A 21,841-nucleotide genomic window follows, 5' to 3' on the forward strand; every position below is an offset into this window, starting at 1 on the left:
TTTATTTTATTTATTTGATAGGTGTAGAAATACAGGTATTTATGTCTAAATTTTTGTGTTTTTTTCTGTAATGTGTTTATTATGTATGACAGCTTTAGAAATTAGTATAGGGAGTAGGAAATATAAAGTTTTGAAAATGCATTTTGAAATGAATTTGAAAATGCATTATCCTAAGGATTGCTGTTTGTCTTTCTACGTTGTAAAAATACCCTTTTTTTGGTATGTTAAATCTATAAGAATGGTTGAGGCCATTAGCTGCCTTCACAGAGCTTCGAGTGTCTTCTTACCTTGCAGACTAGGTCTCGGGGAACTGAGGTTCTTCCGACTTAATATTTTCTCTGTGAACTTTGACCCAATTTGTATAAACTTTGGGCCTCACTTTACTCTTCAATAAAATGAGGAAGTTGGACTAAATGATCTTCTTTCCAGTTCCAAAATTCTATGATTTTTCATTTGTTTCATCCTAAAGATCCTTAGCAAAAAGCCATTTAGTCCTTCAGGTCACTGATTTTTCCTTCCTATTCTTTCTTCTGTAACTTGCTCGCCTTACACAGTCTCAAAGGAGCTCTTTCCAGAGTTACTGGACCTCATGCCTGTGTGGTCCATCTTCATAAAATATCCCATTATTAGTCATGTCCTGACAGAGATGGACCTAGCCTGCAGATTTGGATTCTAAAAACCAATGAAAGTTATTCCATTATTTGCATCTTATTTATTCTGTTGCAAGTTGCTTTTTCCTCCCTTGAAAATTATTTTTAATTAGAAAAGGAATCTGAGCTTGTAGTTAAAAAAAATTTTTTAACAGTGTTTAAGTGTCAGAAACATTTCTTTGTGCTGACACTCATTCTTAAGAGTTTATTTTTTTACATATTTCATATTAGTATAGATCTTCATTCTTTTGAAAAACTACATCATATTTCATTATATCATAATTAGACAGTTTCCTATTGATAGTCATTTAAATTAATTCTAAATTTTTGCTATTGCAAATAATAATACAGTGAATATTCTTATACATTTATGCCAGGGCTCTTTTATATTTCTATAGGGTAGATTCCTGGAATTGGAATTTCTGGGTCAAAGGTCTAAGTGTTTTAAATTTAATTATACTGCCAAATTGCCTTCTAAAAAAGTTGCCCCAATTTATATTATTGCCAAGTATGAGAATGAACCCTTTACTATACCCTCCCTATACTTTTACCTGTCTTTTAAATTTTTGCTTATCTGATGGGTTAAAATAATGGAATTCCATTTTTTAAATTTGTTTCTCCCTAATCAGTAGTGAAGTTGAGCATCTTTTCATATGTTTTTTAGCTATTTATATATATATATTTTTTATGACTTGCAGATTTTTTTCTTCAGGTGCCTTTTTATTGATTTGTAGAGCTCTTTGTATACTGGGGCTATGACTCCTTTGTTTTACATATGTTGTAAATATTTTTCTGCTAGATTGTTTGTCTTTTATTTTTGTCTATGATTCCATGGCATCTTTTTGTCATATAAAAGCTTTCAGTTTGGATCAAATTGCTTCTTAATTAGTTTGAAAGTCTTAATGAAAGTTATTGTAGTTTAACCAGTCTCCCAAACAATCCATCTCTTATGTTAGTTAATGTATCATTGATGCTTGTCTCTCTGCTGCTTTCCCACAGAGAGAGGAGTGTGTTTGCCCACAGTGTCCCTCTGGATACTCTTTGTTTATATTGAAGCAGCAATTAGATTTAAAGATCTCAAAAATTTTCATGTAGACCTTTGCCGTCCATTTGCTGCTCACTGGTGAGTATTATGTATTCTTAATCTGTAATTCAAGTCAATGTTTTTAGTGTAGAATGGTAAATACAATTTAAAATTTTTTCTTAGAGATTTTACGTGAACGCAGAAGACAACATAACATGATGGTAAAGAGCATGAGCTCTCGATTCAGGCAGATGAGTGTTTGAATCCCAGCTCTGTCCCCTGAGAGCTTTGTTGCCTTGGACATGTCACCCTCTCTAAGCCTTAGTTCTCTGACCTGTATACTGGGGACCTGTCCCTTGGGGTCATGAGAAAGATGAAATGACGTGATAAAAGTAAAGTGTTTAACTTAATGCCAAGCACATAGGTGTCTGATAAATGTTATCTATTTTTATTATAATCAGATAATGATTCCAAAAAGTCTTGATGAAATATGTGGCTGTTTTATGAAGCTGAAATGAACTTATAATTTCCTTAGTCTGTTTTCAAAAGCAAGAGAGTATTATTAATGATTTTTAAAGGAAACTTACTTTTCCTTATGAAATGTAAATGAATATTAAGATATTATTCATTTAACCTTAACCATGAGACATTTTTTAAAATGAGCACTGTTGTGGAAATCACCACTTAATGTATATTTCTTTTAAACACACTAATTTTTGCTAATATTTGTGGCAGAAACCAAAATAAAGAGAAATCAACTAAAAAAAATAGTATCCAATATTTTTAAAGTCTTTTCACAAATAAATGAATTAAATAAACCTGGTCAATAAAACTTGTCACTTTGAATTTGTAGTGAGATCACATTTAGACTAATTATAATTGATAAGTTTTAATGTTAATGAAGCTTAATATGAGTTTTGACAGTGTTTGCAGAGGCTTTCAAATGGTGTTAGACAGACTGATGAGCTGAATGAAAATATTTCAACTTTTTATCCCAGAGATTAGGGTTATAAGTACAGCTGGTTTAATTTGGGAGTACAAACCAAATGTTAACACTGATAATGTCAGATACTTATTTAAATGATTTTTGAATTTATGTATGACAGAGTGTTTTATGAACTAATTTTCCAGGAATAGCTGGTGACAGTACCCCTCAGGCAGCAAGAAGATTAAGTTAAAGTAGTCACCTGAATTTGACCTTCCTTCTAGTATTAAAAACCAAATGATGTCTTTTTGATTTTTAACGTTTACGATGTTTACTTATGATCACCCATAAAATCTCCACCCTGTTATATTCTTAAAAGCATACAGATGCTGAGGTTCTAATAATGCACAAGGCAGTTCAGTGTTAATCAAAGACGTTAGCGACTGTATCCAGCAGTCACTGTGGTAACTTCTTCAGTTAGTTTGAAGAATGCCACTCTGACGGGCAGCCTCTGTGGTCCAGCAGTCCTGCTGTTCCCTGGGGGTTTGTTCTGTGTGCCAAATGCCTCCGATTTCCACAGCAGACATTACATTTATTTATGTGTTTACTGAATACTCAACTACCATCATCATCTAGAATTTATTTCTTAATTTCAGTTGTAGATGTTCTCATGTGCTTGATGCACATGCTTGTTGTTTTTAACTTGAACTTACCGGCTGGATTGTCTTCTTTCTAGTATTGGGTACCCTGTGGTCACTTTGGGCTTTGGCTTCAAAAGTTATGTAAGCTACAAAATGCGGCTAAGGAAGCAAAAGGAAGTGCAAAAAGAGAACGAGTTTTACATGCAGCTTCTTCAACAAGCCCTCCCCCCGGAGCAGCAGATGTTACAGAAGCAAGAAAAAGAGGCCGAGGAAGGTAGGTCTTTACCCTAAAGTTGTTGGCTCAATAGGTTAGTCATTATTTGGTCTGTCAGTAGAATCCTTTTTTTTGGAAAAGTTGCTAGAATTCGGAAAATTACCAAGGATTTTCCTGTTTTCTGGTGTTTCTCTTCACCGCATTGCTTAGTTTGGTCGTGAAATACAGAGTGTGGGTGATGTTTTCTACCTAGTGTCTGAGGACCATGTGCTTTTAAATATGGTTATTTTATTTTATTATTTTTATATATTTTATTTTTATAACTTATTTTATGTTTTAATATTTGTTATAAATATTTTAAAATATTTATTCTCAGTAGCAAAGTAGTATATATAACCATGTGAGTTTGTAATTGAAGCAAACCAAGAACCAAAGTATAAGCAAGAGAGAGATGTGGACATATAGAACTGTTTTATAAGTCAAAATTCTTCTGAGTAGAGCCAAGATAGATAGGTCCCATACTAAATGATTCATATAATGTAGTGTGGATCTTAAATTGAACCTTTTCTAGTAGGACTTCTCTAATGAGCGTATTACCAATTCAGTAGATGAGTTGACAGCAATACCAGTTATCTTTAGTTTGAGAGTTCAAAGTTTGGGGTCGTGTTTTTAGTTGATATATGCCAAAATCTTATTCTCTGGTGTGGTGCAAAAATATCTCTTCTAGTAGACTTTGGCAGATTGGAATGTGTAGACCTGATACAGAAAATTCTTTACAAGTGGACTAGTAAATAATATAGACTTCTTATTACCTCAATGCTAGAGTCAAGAAAAGGATAGATGCTCTGTATCCTGACATCATAGCTCTTCTCTTGTTTCATTTAATCTCTTTCTTTTCAGTCAAGTCATTAACAGTTTGTTTCATGCAAGCATCTTTTAAAATATAGTCTCTTAGAGTCAGATCTTCCTGTGTCCTCTCACCCCAGTGATAGACGTTTGATTTGACTGTTAAATGAAGTATGACTTAATTATAAAATCCTCATCTTATTTGCAAGGCCAAAAGTTTAGTGGCTTGGTGTTTGTAAATGATGGTAATCTTCTAAATGTACAGCTTCTCAAATTTATTTGGATTTACTTCTTGAAGTTAGCATAATGTGGTGTGGTTATTGCTTCTAAATAAGTTTGCAAATTAATGTAGTGAGTTTCTAAGCATAGATACTGCAGTTTGTTGAATCAGTCTATTCTGTGTTTTTATACAACTAAATATTCCAGTGTGGTTTTTTGTGTTTGTTGGTTTGTTTTTGGTATTGTAGCAGCCAAAGGATTACCTGATATGGATTCCTCGATCCTTATACATCATAACGGAGGTATTCCAGCCAACAAAAAACTCTCCACAACTTTGCCAGAGATAGAATACCGAGAAAAAGGAAAAGAAAAAGACAAGGATGCCAAAAAACACAACCTGGGAATAAATAACAACAATATTCTACAACCTGTAGACTCTAAAATACAAGAAATCGAGTATATGGAAAACCATATCAACAGTAAAAGATTAAATAATGATCTTGTGGGAAGTACAGAAAATCTCTTGAAAGAGGACTCATGCACTGCTTCCTCAAAAAATTACAAAAATGCCAGTGGAGTTGTGAACTCCTCACCGCGAAGTCACAGCGCTACAAATGGGAGCATTCCTTCCTCGTCCAGTAAAAATGAGAAGAAGCAGAAATGCACCAGCAAGAGCCCAGGTGCACACAAGGACTTAATGGAAAACTGTATTCCTAATAACCAACTAAGCAAACCAGACGCACTGGTAAGGTAAGTGTGTGTGCTGTGTCCTTACCAACACTTTCCAATAAACTTGACTCAGGGCTTGAGAAACAAACACTTCATGGGGGCCTGTCGGAGTTGTTTGCAATCAGATATTGTGGCTGTTAACTCTGTGCTATTTGACACGTTAGTGTTTATTTCGCATGGGTTTGTTGGCCACCTAAGTGCCATTGTCCTGAAGCATTGACTCCAGCTCTTTCCAGTGTCCTGAGTAAGAGGTGGCAGTGATTACTTTCCAAGTTCGACGACAGATTGATGTGTAACTTGCTTCTTCTAGAGGTGTTGAGAGGTGGGTCTCTAGTCCTTGTCCTTTCTGTTTGCATACCCAAAGTTCTTGTGCTATGGATGGTGTCCTGTTCACGCAGATCTCTTTGTGAGACAGCTACAGAAGGGGAGAGGTGGTCGTGGTGGAGAAAGTTATCCTCACCACCTTGTGCTTGTTTTTGTTTCTCCACTTAAAATGTGAATTATCCCCCAAATAACTCTGGGAAAGTTAGGTTTGAGAAGTAATCTCTTTCTAAAAATTTCGTAGGTAAATACAATGTTAGACATGGATTTTAATCAGAAATGTTCCTTTTCCCATCTTTAAAAAAATAACGTTGTATTACCTTGACTGGCTCAGACTTAATTTTGCTGTATTTTATATATGCTATGTATTTTATGAAATACACATATGTTCCTTTTACCTCATATCTTTCAATTTGGAAACTGGGATCTGAACTGGACATTTTTTTTACGTATAACTCAAGAGGGCAATTGTAACTCCCTCCCTCCACTAAGTTATCTTATATTCCTCTTCCTTTGGCTTGTTTAAGAGCAGGCAATTTATTTAGGGGGAGATGATTTCCAGCGTTATAAATTATATGAACTAGATTATTAATTTGTTTTAATTTTCTGGTTGGCACCTAGATTAAGGGAAATATATTTGGGTTCTACTGATAAAGGCTCTAGAAGTTTCATAGCCCCCAGCCATGTTTGGAAGCATACCATGCTGTTGCTGATGCCAGGCTGGCATTCACATCTCTTTGTTATGAGGTTGTGCCCATCAGGCCCTGCAGAGAAAGCATTCAGCAGAGAACCCTCCTCCAGATGCCCATGGGAGAAAGACCAATTAGTTGACCTTCTATTTCAAAGGGAATATCCCACAAATTTACTAAATGCTATAAATGAAACCTTGCTTTCCTTTAACATCCGTTCTCCTACCCGATTTTAATAATTGCAGTTGAGTCAAAACGATTTTCCTCTGTTGGGTTTTGCAGAGAGAACAGTCAAGGCTCAGTCTTGTGACACCTTCTCAGTTGGGCCCCAGTTGTGATGTTGACTCACTCTACTACCTAATCTGCCTCTAGTAAAGAAGTTCAAGGACTCAGATGGCCAGTTTTCCATTACGTGGGTCCAGTGCTCCTGTGCCTGCTCCTGGGGCGTTTACCTCTTCCTGTGGTCAGTAATGTGCCTTGATATGACGGGCCCCAGAGTATTACTCTGTTTTAGGGAATACCTGCTGTCAAATACATAAATAGAAAATATTATATTTAAATAGTTATATAAGCTTCCATAGGATTATTTTCAACTTTTAATGTAATATTATAAAAAAATAAGGATATGATCTAAATATCCAACAGCAGGGAAGAAATTTAAATAAATATGGTCCATGCATTTGATGCACTTTTAATACAGACATTACAAAATTGTATTTTTTGAGCCCTATTAAACAATATAGGGAAGTGCTCATGACATAGTATTTCATGAAGAAAGTAGAAAGCGATTTTATTAAAAACATCTGTTTTTCTAATATACACAGAACAAGAATTTGAAGGGAAACAGAACAAAATGATAACAATAGTTGTTGGTCCATGATAGTACTGGGACTTTTCTTTTACTCTTTTTACTTTCATGCACTTTCAAATTTTTCTACGATGAGCAACAATGAAAGTTTATAAAAAGAAGAGAATCTATCTGAGCAAATTATCCAGCTTGGCCTTGGCAGGAGGCTTTATCACACTTCCTCTCACCCTTCTTGGGCTATCTCCTGTTTCCTCTTGTTTGACTTCATGTATGTTTTGATGGATATTAATAAGACTGTAACTGATCCAAACCTGACATGTTTGAGTTGTTAGCTAGACAGTAGGTTTGTTATCTTCAGATGGAGCGAGCTGGACTCAGTCGTCTGTAAGGCTCCTTCTGGATGCAAACATAGATGGGCTGACTGAGTACATGAGCCCTTGACTACTGCAGACACACCCAGGGTTGTGTACAGGTCCAGGCTGGCTATAGGGAGCAAATTAATCTACCCTTTTAAAAATGTTTTTTTAAATCAAACAGTACTGTATTATTAGTAATAAATTAATTGCAACATATTCTACAGCTATGTTTGTCTCAATACCATGGTTGAGAACTGCCATATTTGAGGAACCAATTCAGTGTCTTTTGTGGGAAAAATTCATTAGTACACTACTTTCAAAAAGAATTCTTGTAGATCGATCAAAATAAGGTTTGATGGCCATTCTCTGTGAAGGAGCAAGCAGTTCTTCGGGTCTTTCTCTATCTCTCCAAGCTCCATGGGTGTTCTCCAGTGTGCTGTATGCCACAGATTGGCAAACGACTGCACACAGGCCAAATCTGGCCCAATGCCTGTTTTTTTCTTTTTTTTTTTTTGAGGAAGATCAGCCCTGAGCTAACATCCGTGCTAATCCTCCTCTTTTTGCTGAGGAGGACTGGCTCTAAGCTAACATCTATTGCCAATCCTCCTCCTTTTTTTGTTTTTTTCCCCAAAGCCCCAGTAGATAGTTGTATGTCATCGTTGCATATCGTTCTAGTTGCTGTATGTGGGACGTGGCCTCAGCATGGCCGGAGAAGCAGTACGTTGGTGCGCGCCCTGGATCCGAGCCCGGGCCGCCAGTAGCGGAGCACGCGCACTTAACCGCTAAGCCACGGGCCGGCCTCAAATGCCTGTTTTTGTAAAAAGTTTTATTGGAAGACAACCACGCTCATTCATTTACGTAGCATCTGTGGCGCCTTTACACTACAGTGGCAGAGTTGAGTAGCTGACCATATGGCCTACAAAGCCAAAGATACTTACTATCTAGCCCTTGACAGAAAAAGTATGTTGATAGGTCGCCAAGGTTAAGGAATGTGGGAGAAGGAGGGGAACTTGGGAATAAGTGTTGCTTGTAGTATCTTTCCCAGGAAAAGTTTGGGAGCTTGCTAAAGCCAGTCCAAAGTCCTTTTTTGGTTTGAGAAATACATATCTTACAAAATGACCTGATTTCTGCCAGCTTGATTTCTGAATTCTTTACCCAAGATATTTAGAAACAGACTTATAATGTTGGTAGCCAAAAATATTTTTAATTCTGACATGGGAAAATTCTAGACAAAAACAGAAAAAGCAATGAGTAAGATCGGTTACTTTTACTGAGTGCTGGGTTAGAGAGGAATAATGTAAATTAGAATGAGGTTTGCTTAAATTTTTTCTTCAGTGGTCAATTTAAAAATATTTTAAGTGTGGAAAAAAATCATAGAAAATTTAGGTAGAGAAAACAGGAAAACAGTCCCACTACTATGACACAAGTTACTGTTAAAATTTTGTTGTATTTTCTTTTCATCAACTAAATTTAGGTGGTTGTGGCCATAGTGTTTGGGTAGTTTTTGTGTCCTGCTTTTTTCACTTAAATTATATCAAAATCATTTTCCCAACTTAGCCTAACCCTCATTTTCACTCGATGTAGAATATTCCGTGGCAGGTCTGTGCGATCATTCAGCAGTCACTCTCAGATCGGACAGCTCAGGGTGCGCCACCTGAACCGCTTTCCTGCAATTTCAGGGCCTGCAAGCAGAAGAGCCAACAGTTTTGTTTGCACTTGGCACAAAGCTCCCTCTCAAATACAGCCCAAGACTAAGGCTGTGGGGTTTCTTGTTGGTGATTGTTACTTGTTTCAGTTTCCTTGTTAAGGGAGCGAATTTAAAACTTTGAGTACAAAATGTAAAGTGATCCATATTCTGTAGAAGTGTTGAAGCAAAAGTCTCCTTTTGGTTTATTTCCATTCCACTTCTTTTTTTTGTATTCGAGACAGAAGATTCATCTTTTTATTTTTAGTGCTTATTCTTAATGTCAACTCTTGAACATAGTTGAATAATATCTGGTGCGCAAAGTCATAAAGGAGGAGCATCCACAGTTTGCCTAGTAGAGATGCTTTTAACACGACTGCGTAGAATTTAGAATGATGATTTTTTTTTTTGAACTTCAAGAGATCTAAGAGACATCTAGACCAGGCTCCCCAATCCTTTCTTTTTTATCAGTGAAGTAAACAAGCCCTGGGAGGTTAAATAGCCCCTCCAAGTGCCCCAGCTAGAGTGGCAGTGGTAGGACCAGAACTGAAGTTTCTTGACTTCTGTTCTTGACCATGCTGCATAAAAAAGCTTATCAACCTGCTTGCTTTATTTTTCTGCTTTATATTTGTGTTTTTGTTTGTTTTACTTTTTTTTTTTTTTTTTTTTTGTGAGGAGATCAGCCCTGAGCTAACATCCGCCAATCCTCCTCTTTTTTTGCTGAGGAAGATGGCCCTGGGCTAACATCGGTGCCTATCTTCCTCCACTTTATATGGGACGCCGCCACAGCATGGCTTGACAAGCAGTGCCTCCGTGCGCGCCCGGGATCCGAACCAGCGAACCCCGGGCCGCCGCAGCGGAGCGCGCGCACTTAACCGCTTGCGCCACTGGGCCGGCCCCTGTTTTTGTTTGTTTTAAATGCACATACAGCTAAAGTTGGCTCAAGGATTGGCACAAGAGCTAGATTTTTTTATGCTTTCATGGCTAAAATCTATAGAGAAGTGCTTAGAATTTCAGAATTCATTTATTTTCCTGTCTTCTAGAGAGATGCTGTTCTAGGTGTTTTAAAAATTCTTGCTCTTGCCAAAGACACAAGGACTACTTATCTCTGAGCAGAAGGGAGCCATCCACTCCTACCCTTGAAAACTTACAAGGTCTCTGAGAATTCTACTCTAGGTAGGGCTAGCTTGGGAACAAGTCTGGTCCAGACAGCCTAGAGCCACCCAGCATGGAATTTGCCCTTGAGAGATAATTCCGGTGGTAGGCTTAGCTTGACAGCAGCAGACCCTAAGAGCCCTGAACTGGAAGATTTAAGACTAGGGGTGCAACCATCAACTTATCCTGAGGAGAGGCCACCATTTGCTTGGAGGGCCTAGGGTCCTGGGGTGTGGGTATTGCCGTGGTAGTAAGTTCGGAGAAAGTTTGAAGCCATGTAGGAGGAGGGAGAGCCTTTTCTTCAGGGAAAAAAGAAAATATGGGGTAAGTTGTAATATATTGAATACTCATTGTTTGATTCCTTTCTAAATTCATTTGGTTATTTTAGGCACACCAAAATATTATTACTTACAACTTAGTTTGTTCATACAATTCTGCTTATTTGGAGACTTCAGAGCCCAGTGGGAGTGGGGGAGGCGGCGGGGAGCGGCGCAGGGGTGTTGAGGGAGGTGGAGGAGAAAATGGTTATCAGGATTTTTCCAGTAATCTCGAAGCAAGTGATGTCCCAGCCTCAGAGGGGAAGGAGGGGGAGAGAGGGGATAGAGAAGCACTTGAAGAAATTTTAACTCATTCACTTACACTGAGGAGTGTTTAACATACACTCACACCCAGGAACTAACTAATATTACTAGATCTAAGTCTCAGAGAAATATTTTTGGAGCATATAGATTGATGACAACATACTTTATAAATAGGCTATATAATGTTCTAGAACATCCGTGAGCATATTGATTAGTATTGTGTTTTAGTAGGCTGTGATATGAGTATTTGGGACTCATGTCTTTCTAGTTTAAGCTGGTGGGTAAGCAAAATGTCATTGCTCTTCATTCCACTATATACATATAAACCTTGTGTTTATGTTTTATAGTTTTAGGTTTCTCTTAAAAAGGGGGGTGATGATAGCAAAAGCTAAAAACAGCGAGCTTTCCCCTATGACTGGACTTGCTGGTGGCACAGATTGCCCAGATGTGGTCTCACTAGTAGTTCACAGTCGTTTGTCCTTCTGAATTGCATCTTGTCTTCTAGATACCAGCATTCGGGGGTGTTGTATAACCTCTGACTTATACATAAGGCTCCTTAGTGTGGTCTTGCTGTTTGGGGAAAAACAACAGGAGACAGTTTACAGTACTTCCTATTTTTCGTTTCTCCACATTTTAAGGTATCTACACACAATTAAAAATTATATATCTGTGGAAAAGAAAGGGCCATATTTTTAGATACTAATTTTTAATAATCAATGGATTCAGTATGATTCAGTGTGAATAACTGTGAAAAAGAGCAAAGTGAAGAGAGAATCCAAGAAGCCCCTATTTGTCATCTTAGAGAAGCATTTCAAAGCAGCAAGGAAAACTGGAGGCTAATGCTATTTACCAGAAGAAGAAAGAGACACCAGTTTTTCTTGCAACTATCCATCTTTCCTTTCCCTTGTAGGGAGCTGCCTGGGTACCGGCCTGAAGCAGCGTGAGGGGTGAGTGGGGCTGGCTCCCAGCTCCAGGGCCAGGAAGAGCAGAAACTTGCTGGTTCCAAGTTGCAGCAGCAAGTGGGGAAGATTCAGGGCATGGAACCCAAGATTGTAGACACAAGGCAAGACTAGAATCCACAGCTGAGACCGACTATGAGGAAGAAATGAGACAGAGTAGTCAATTCGGGAGGTGGAGCCTATGAGTGTTCCCTGGGACAGGTACCCAGGGGGAGAGAGGGCCTTTTGTGGACCATTCCAGCCCTCCACCAAGGCTGTGGAGAGTCCTAAGTGGGGAATCACGTAGTTTAAGTGGGAAAGGTTACAGAAGATTCTCTTGAAAGGTGGAAACCCATCTTAGAAGAAGGTAATGGAAAGACCCCAAGATTGATTGTTGGAGGAAGTAGCAAAACAGAGCATGTAGTATGAACCCATTACAAAACACAGGTGGATAGAGTTCTCATGTACATGGAAATTTATTTGAAATAGTATGTACCAAATGGTTAATTGTAGTTGATTATGGGGATATTTACTTTCTAAATTGTCTATTTCTATATAGTTCGAATTTTTACACAGGCTTATTATACCCATAATAGAATGTAAGCTCACCGAGGGCAGGGACCTCCTTTCCTCTTGTCTGCCACAGTGCACTGCGCTTGGCACAGAATAGATACTCAATAAATACTTGTTGAGTGAATATTACCTTTGTGCAGGGAAAATATTAGAAAGAGGGGGAATAAAAGATGGGCCTCAGTAATTTCATTGCAGTGCAGTGCAGTGCAGCCAAAAGCTTCTGAAGTTAGAAAACTTAAATATTATATTAGACCAGGCCAAGGACCAGACATCCAGTGTCACTATATGTTGTTTTTGAGTAGGCTGTTACTGATTTTATTTCTAAAAAGTAGAAAGACTTTCCAGTCTAAGCTCCTTTTCTTGGTGTTTCCCAGGAAGTTGTTAAATTAGTGCTTTTTTCCAAAGGCTGTGCAGAAGTTCAAGAATTTCTGGAAGTTATGAGGGACGGGGGAGAAAACTCCAAGGGACTGCTGTCGAAAAAGCCATTTGCTCTGGCAGCAGCTTGGTTGTGGTTCAGGGCCAAGGAATCTAGGCACAAGCCACATCTCAGCCAGGAACTCGGAGGAGAATCTCAGTTTGCCTTGTCTGATTCATCTCTCCTGGTGGGTCGTGCTCTCTCTCCCCTCCTAACCCAGGCCATTCTCTTTGTCTTTGTGGTAGCTGGAGAGAGAGCTCAGATCCCACGTTTCTGTTCCAACCTTCCCTCCAAGGAAATCTCCCAGGGTAGGAAATGTGTTGACTGCTTATATATCATCTCAGGTGCTCTGAGAGAGAACAGTATATTTGTTTGTTCTCCTTTGTGTTTGAATACATTTTGCTGTGTGTCAGGAATAGTTTGCGGAAGAAAACGTGACCTTGGGAGACCGTGATTTGGGCTTTGGGGCTTTCCCCTGGCTGCTTTCCCTCCGTGTGCCACCTGCACAGCACGCTGACAAACGACTGCTGCAAAATGACTTGCCTGACACCCTCCCAATGAGTGATGGCTACCAAAGCAGGCCTTTCGGCTTCTACAGGGGCACATGGTAATTTATTTGTAACAGTATCATTTCTAGGTGAGAGGTAAGATTTAGTAAAGATGTATGAAATTTTAGAATGAAGATTATGAAAACTGGACACTTAGAAATTCTAACTAGATTAGATTAAATATGTTGGGTATAGCTGCTACTACATTGTTTGGGAATTGTTAAGTGGAAAAAATAAGTAGTAGAGCCATATACTTCTATTTAGTAAGTTTAGTGTGTGTTTTCTGTCTCTATGGAAACATGTTTTTGATTTGTTTGTCTAACATTGTCTCTGAGCAGATATATATTGTCAGACCAGATGTATTTTCATTTTCTGCCATGATGATGATATTTAAGGAGCTGATTGGTTTTATTTGGTTAGCTTGGTTTATATTAATTTACAATATAGTTTGAGTTTATTTTAACCATTGCAGTGATTTAAAGCTATACTATTCTGGGATATAAATGTGGTAATAGAAGCATGATAATTTTATACTTAAACCGGGCTATTTTGTGACTTGAAAACCATGTAGCACTTTAGAAACTAGGCATTAATGAATTTAAGCCAGCGATTTACCTAATGTCTCCATATCCAGGTGATCAAAGAAGACAATTATCTATGTTGTATGGATAAATAAATTATGAAATAATACATAAATTATTTGGGGGAGGAGTCTGCATTAGAAACATTTTTATGTTGAGTACTGAGAGTTTGTTCTAACAAAACAGGGATTTCTAGTTAGACAGTTGGAAAGTTTCCTCCCTAGAATTTGGAAGGAGCTGCTATAAGTCTTTGTGTTCAATTCTGAGTCAGTGCCCCTGCTGGCACATCATGAATTGAGATTTCCAGCTAAGGGGATTAGGGGTGGATTCCCTGAAGGGGAGGTACTCCAAGGAAAAGGAACTATATTCTTTAAATGTTACTCACGCTCTCATTTGGAAACTAGCTGTTTGACTACTTTGACAGCCAGTGTGGGTATACTTCAGTCTGTGTAAATCTCTCGGGGATCTTTTAGACCTTCTTTCTAGCCAGCTGGGACTCTCAGGATTAAAACAAGTTTTGATTTCTTTTTTATGGGAAGAAGGACAACTCTTCTCTCTCATAAGGTACATTTCACCTTTCTTGGTAGAGTGTTGTAACAGATTTAAGAGAAGCACAGAATAATGAACTGGAAAGGACCAGTGCCCTTACTCTCCCCTGGCTCTAGAGCAGGTGTGGCAGACTCAGACCCCTATGGGAGCGAGGCAGGACACAGGCTGAGGGAGGCAGGCTGGGATTGGCGTCATTTGTGTTCAGTGCTGCCCCTGGGGGAGTTGGGGAGCACATACCCTTCCAAATGGAACAGCCAGTTGTTGCCATGGGGGATTGCAGGCTCAATGTTGCTAAATCTTCTGATATTTTGGAGATATGCTGAAAACAGATATCTTTATGTGAAATGTTCCAGTAAAAACGTTTGTTTACATCATATGGGGGAGGGTCAAACAAAACATGTTTATGAGCCAGATTGGCTCACCAGTTTGCAACCTCTGCACCTGACCCTTCCTGTTATTCTTGTGCTTTGTTCCTTCACCCCCTGACCCTGCCAATCAAAACTTGACGCCTATAGGAAGGACTTTTATATCTGGTAAATCCCATGAACTCATCTGCCATGTATTAATGGGACCTTTTTGCCTTCTCCTCTCCTTCAGTTCCTTGTGCTCCTGGAAAACATGCACCTATTGACAGTACCCCCACCCAGAGTCAAAGATCACCCACCCCCTTTATTGTTGAATCCCCATACCTGAGGCTTTCAGAGGACTTAGAAGGAGAGGGGACAGCCTTGTGATAAGAAGGGTGGTTTGGGTCTCTCGTGTTCCTCAAACTGTTCGTTGCAGAGAGCTGCTTAGGCCTTCTGTGCCTAGGACTGGTGACTTTTTCTACGCCAAGATGTTTTTCTCTTGTGTTCTTGGACCATAAAATACACCAAAACTCAGGACGTGAACACTGGTTATTTACAGACTTCACAGGCCAGCTGGTGTAGAGTCTGGACCTCCCTGCACCATCCCTTGTCACATGTGTATAGTGCAGCGTGATGTCAGAGCAGTGCCTGCTCCCTCTTTCCAGAGGGAGCTGAGCAGGGCAATAAACTGTAGCTCTAGGAGCTTGATTTAGAAAAACTATGGTTTTGATAGGAACTGGTGAGTGGGAAGTAGCTGATGTAGATTTAGGAACCGAGGCAGTCTCTACTTCAGCAAGTTAAGTTCCCCTTCTGTGGAGTGACCTAAAAAGTTTATGAAGTAAAAGAGTTGGATTTTCCCGAAGGCTTTCAGCTTATTCTGAAACTGGCCAGTGACGTGGGCAAATCTAAGGGTAACAGTGAACACTGGAAAGCAGATTAACAGCCTCCTCTTCTAAAATAAATTTTCTCTCAATTATGAAATAATAATTGAAATGTTAAAAATAAGTTGTACATGTTGATTATATCCAACTTTGAAGATAAAGACAGAGTTGCTATCTTAATATATATCCCCTCAGTCTTTCTTTGCTTGCATACATACATATTCTTTTTACAAAATGGAGCTCATACGACATGTAATGTTTTGTAACTTGGTCTTTTTCACTGACTGTATCATGAGCATTTTCCCATGTCATTGAAGATTCTTCCTCAGTGGTTTTTTAATGATTGCATGTCCGTCAGACACATGAATATACGATTTGTTTAACCAATCTTCTGTTGAATATTTAAGTGTTTCTGATTTTTTTTTCTTATTATAAGTAATGCTGCAGCAAACACACTTTTACATAAGTCTTGTGTGTATCTCCAGCTCTCCAAATGCATGTTTGGAAGTGGAATCCTGCGTTAACGGATATGAACACTTTAAAGACTTTTGATACGAACTATCAAATCTGACCACATCCTTTAAGGACCTTATTAAAAATGCTAGTTCGTGGCTCTCATAGCTTTATTCTTGAAGGGTTTCAAGAAGTCAGTTTCCTCTTTCACTAAATGACCAGTTGTGTGAATACCTCTAGAATTCATTTTCTTTTTTTTGTGTGTGAGGAAGATCAGCCCTGAGCTAACATTGTTTCCATGCTAATCCTTCTCTTTTTGCTGAGGAAGACCGGCTCCGAGCTAACATCTATTGCCCATCCTCCTCCTTTTATTTTTCCCCCGAAGCCCCAGTAGATAGTTGTATGTCATAGTTGCACATCCTTCTAGTTGCTGTATGTGGGACTCGGCCTCAGCGTGGCCGGAGAAGCGGTGCGTCGGTGCGCGCCCAGGATCCGAACCCCGGGCCGCCAGTAGCGGAGCGCGTGCACTTAACCGCTAAGCCACGGGGCGGCCCTAGAATTCATTTTCTATCTTTGCATTTCTTAGTGAAAATGAACGTATTTGCCTTTTGTGTTTGACAGATTAGGGAACAGAGATGTAAGGTACTTTGTAATATGGATTCACCTAGTAGTCAGGTCATCAGACTATGGCTTATTTTTGGGTATTTATTCCTGGTAAGCAATTGTAGTAACCACAGTGAGACCTGAGACAGCTTCATTTTGCTATTTCCAAAGCTGTGGTTTATGGAATATACTGGAACAGCTTCAAGTCAGTGTAGGCCTCACTTAGGATGAGATACATTCACGTTTTTATGTGAATGACCCATGCTGCCTGTCCTGTCAGTGTGAATGACTTGGAAAAGGGAGGAGGGGAAGGAGTTGGTGGAGAGAGTAGACAGTATTTCTCCTGGGGACAGAGCTTTGATTTATGAGCTCAGCTTTCTGCATAGACAGCTGTGTGGTCCCTAAACAAGTCTTGTCTTGTATGATTAATGTATGCCAGGGGATCTCCTAATGGAATTAGGTGCTTACCAAGATGAAGCAGTTGCTCTTCATTCATTCTTTTCATGTGCCACTTGCCTTCTTGATAAGCAAACATCCATTTACCCCTGTCTCTTTCAGCCACTGTTTAAACTGAAAATCTGACAACCTGCTGTAGATAGGTTGTTTCCAGAGCCTCATATGTTACAACACTGACCTGTTCTTTTCTAAGCACCGAGGAGATGAACAGAGTGAGGGTTACAGACATGGTCTGGAAGGATTGGAAGAAACTTTAGAAATACAGTTCCAGCTTCTAATTTTATAGCACAGTCATTCCCTGGCTTCAAGAACTTATAGTCTTTTTAGAGATAAGATGCATACATAGGAAAATATTGAAAACCAAAACAAATTAAAAAACAGCACAGGGCAATGGTTTAGTGCCAAATGAAAAGCACTCACAGTGAGGGCTTTTGGATTTCAGGAGCGGGAACTTTGGGGCCTGGAGATCACCGCGTCAGGCTGGAGAGTTTGTTTAGTTTGTTGTTTGTTTCTATTTTTTGACTGGGCCTTGAAGAATGAATGAGATTTGAAAATTGGAGGCCATTTCTCCTAGAGGGGTGGTATCATTAAAGGCAGAAGATGTCTGGAAACAAGGAGTGGGTCATTTTGGCTGGTGTGACAGGTTTGTTAGAAAAATCCGTCTTTCAATCACTTGGCTGTATAATTTGGAGATGACCTTCTGAAGCCCCTTTTCTTACAGAACAAGTAGCATCGTAAGTTCTGTGTTTTCTTGCAGAGCCTATAGCATCTCTGTCACCAGTTCTTTGGAGTTCAGAGATAACCAGCCGAGCCAAGGCTCCTTATCTTCCTGATAGGCCCATGGGGTCAAGCCAGCAGCCCATAGAAATCTACACTTAGGTAGTTTTCTGGAGTGGGTATGGAGTGTGACTCATAGAGTATTTGGGGAACCCAGTCATCCCTAGGTGAAGTCCTGGCTAAGAAAAGGTCTCCCTCTTTTTGGCAGGACTTGCTTCCTACCTCGAAACCTTAAAGTGCCCTCAGTCAGGCCTCAGAAAGCCTCAGGCTTTATAAACCATGAAGTTATTGGCAGTATCCATTGGAGACTTTTAAACTTTCAGTGAAGTCACAGTACTATGGGTTGTAATTCAGCTAATTCACAAAGGTTAGGGATTATAAACATTTAGACATAAATATCTCACTACCTTTTCAGATACTTAAAAACAATACCCCTTTCAACTAAAGGCTGATACTTGAATACTGTACTTTGTTTTACTACCAGATGTATTTAAAGATACTCAAAGATATTTCTCCTGCTTAGCCTGCCTGAAAGGCTAATGTTTGAGCTTCATTCTTTTGGTCAACTAGAAGATTACCCCTTATTAAAATGTAAATCTTTTCCTCTTAAAATTACATAATTATCAAGCATTTACATTATAGCTTACCTTAGTTGGGTGAGTTGAGGGAGGAGGTGAGATAGAGGTGAGGTTTGGAGTGGGTAAGAGAGATCCTCAATTTGGCTGTTTTTTTCCTCCTTTCCTTTGATTCGCTATTTACTGAAATTAATTTTAAGGGTTATGAACTATTACTTCTGCCTCATTTTCTTCCTGACCACTGGCTTCTAATTTAGGTTGCAGCTATTGACATTTTAGTAAACCCCATGAATACATTTGAAGATTTTGCATTAACCTCTTAACACCATTTAATCAGTACTTTTTGGTGCTTCTCATCAATAAATTATATATCTGCATTTTACCTAGGAAGTATTGACCTTCAGAACCAAAGGGTTAAGTATACCATTAAGACAGGTAGTAGTTATCTATCTAATAAATGCCCCTGGCACTTGACTGGCTTGATTTAGTTCAATTTACTAATTCACATAATTCTTTTAAAAAACTCATGCGTGCATTCCTCTATTGAGCATATGCAGAAATTGATATATATCGTAGAAAATGGGATTGGATGGTGCATCCATACAGTGGAATATTATGCAACAATTAAATTGTTTATGAAAAATTTCTAATGGTGTGGGAAGGTGCTTAAGATATGAACTGTATATGTGGTACACTCTCACCAGTATTAAAAATATTTACATGTGTGAAGAAAGAGAAAGAAAAAAAGACAAACAGAAAAGAAATAAAGCAAATGCAAATAGTGAGTGGTTCTGTCTGGATGAGAGGATTGTGAGTTTTTTACATTTTTATTCTTTATACTTTTCTGTTGTTGTGTGCAGTTTTTTATATTGACTGGGTATCACTTTTGCAGTAAAAAATCCAGTAAGGATTGTAAATCATTTTACCACTTACGTCGGTAAAGATTTAAAATATAGTAAACGTTCAAGGTTGAATTAATGCTTTCTGTAGGGAGACAATGAAAAATTTCCCTCGTAAATTTCAAAAATTACTGAGCATTTCCCATTTAGCACTTTAAGTTATCTTACATGTCATCATGCAGTCTCCAGGTTAAGAAACCTGGAGAAGGCTGATGTTAATTCACAGGTTTGCTGCAGCTGTTTGGAAAACAATAATTCAGACTTTTACAAAATTAATGGTAGCTGTTATGAAAATCCAGAAGCATTCTAGTTCTAGTCTTGTAAAATTATTATTTTATTTTTGAAAATAAACTTTTTATTGAAGTGTAACACACATCCACAAAAGTGCACAAATCTTAAGTGTACAACTTATGAATTTTCATGAAGTGAACATACTCTTGGAACCACGTCATTTTATTTTTGTTGTATTGTGCTGCTATAGGTCTTTGACAAAATTTTCATAGTTCTACATAAAAAATATATTGTTGTTTAGTGTTCTGTGGTCTCCAGAAGTTACACTCTAGATATTTGGCACTTTTTGCGCTCATAACTGCATTAACTCTTTGAGTTTTTACATTTTTTAAGGAGCCCTAAAATTTCATTCCGAATATTGTTATTCTTAGTTCATGGTAGGAAAACTGGTTTTTATAGATTAAAAAATGCAAAAAAGTAATAACTTCAAAATTATTGACATCTAGCTTCTGCAGATTAAATTTTTCTTTCATCCCCATCTGGGGCACATGCTGTGCTGCAGTCAGCTGGTCGTGTGGAGCTTGCTTCCTGTGCCTCTGAGTGTGATGCAGCTTCGGTTGCTAATCTGAGGAAGCGGATCAGCAGCCAGCAGCAAGTGTGTCAGGCCTAGAAACGCCAGACCAAGCTGGGAGGAACTTTAGAGATCATTAGCCTCAGATGGGGAAACTGAGTTCTAGAAGGTTGCATGCCTTGCCCAGGGTCGCAGAGTTGGCACCAGAGCTGAGTCTAGAATCTTGATCCTAAACGTTACTAAACCATGCTAAGTCCCTATTCTCATTAAAACTCACACCTTCTACTAAAAATACAATCCTCAGACTGTGAAATCGACTTCTCAAGAAAGATAAATTACCTAACATGCTTTTCAGCCAAACTTCTTAATGGGGATAACCTGACAGCATCGACCTGTTTTGGAAAATATCCCTTGGGTTACTCCTGGTGAGTGAGGGATGGTGTGTAATTGTTTAGAGCAGTTCCGAGAGTAACTGGAATAACCCTGGCAATAGGGAATGTGTGGCGTGATGGATGTTGACTTGTGACCCTTCCCTGGGGAGCTTTTCTGGAACACAAGGTCTCCAGTCTGTGCTCCCGGGCACTGGACAGGGGGCCTGGCTTCTGTGCCTGGGAGATGACCATCGAGGTTTTATGACTTCTTGTTTTTGAGATTTTATTTCAGTTGGCTAAAGGTAGATAGGTAAGTAAAGCTGCTCTTTGGTTTTCTAAGGGAGGCCAGGCAACATATATTTAGTAAGTATTGAACACTGTGGTGGGCTTTGGGGATTTAGTGCTTAATAAAACATGTCTGTAAGGACTTACTCGATGGAGCTGGTGGCTCCAAGGAGAGATCACCATTGCCGTCCAGAAATCTTGGTTCTGTTGGTATGCTGGATTAGTGAAATGCACGGGAGTCTCATGGAGCAAACTGATTTTGGCCTCACCATCAGGGCCACTCTCCACTGTCCCATCTACCAGATCTGTTCTACCTTTCTCACTCTGTTCCCTAAGTACAAGCTCTCCTCAGAGGCCAGGTTGATTGCTCCATCCCTAAATATCTATGGCTGCTCCTGCCTTTGAGCCTTTGAGCGTGTTTGCTCCCTTGTTTAGAATGCCCCCTCTTCTCTTTTTACTTCTCCAAATCCTGCCCAACCTTCAATACCCTGCTCAATTCCCATTTTCTCTCTTCAGAACTCATGTGCACTTCCACCCATACCATGCTGGGGATGACACAGCCATAATTCAGCCTACTGGAGAAGAGTGTGGACTCTGGAGCTAGGTCCAGTGTGATGCTGGGCTGGAACCTTTCCTGCATCTAGATTTCTTCATCTGTAAAGATGGGAATAATAATTGCACTTAGCCCATAGGTGTGCAAATTAAATGAGTTCATACCATTAAAGCCTATAGAACAGTGCCTGGCACCTAAGTTCTTATTAAATATTAGTTATTATTCCTTCTACCATGGGTGTAACATGGCCTTCCTTGTGTTATTGTTTAATCATTTTAAGTATCTATTGATTGGCCTCCAGTGAAATTGTAAAGTCCTCTCATAAAGAAAGAGGCTTGATTGTAAACTTTTCGTTGATGCTTTTCGGCCCTACATGTGCATGTAATAGTTCCC

General features: G+C 39.0%; 1 protein-coding gene across 1 annotated transcript in view; it reads left to right on the top strand.

Moving 5' to 3' along the window:
* The window catches only part of MACO1 (macoilin 1), a 53,112-nt gene that overhangs the window by 18,262 nt on the left and 13,009 nt on the right, over positions 1-21,841 (top strand). Inside the window, exons 4-6 of the mRNA XM_058553267.1 lie at positions 1,650-1,773; positions 3,336-3,514; positions 4,768-5,269. Coding sequence (XP_058409250.1) covers positions 1,650-1,773; positions 3,336-3,514; positions 4,768-5,269 — 805 coding nt within the window. The remainder of the gene's footprint in view (positions 1-1,649; positions 1,774-3,335; positions 3,515-4,767; positions 5,270-21,841) is intronic.

The sequence above is a fragment of the Diceros bicornis genome, chromosome 13 (assembly GCF_020826845.1).
Source record: "Diceros bicornis minor isolate mBicDic1 chromosome 13, mDicBic1.mat.cur, whole genome shotgun sequence".
Classification (NCBI taxonomy): Eukaryota; Metazoa; Chordata; class Mammalia; order Perissodactyla; family Rhinocerotidae; genus Diceros; species Diceros bicornis.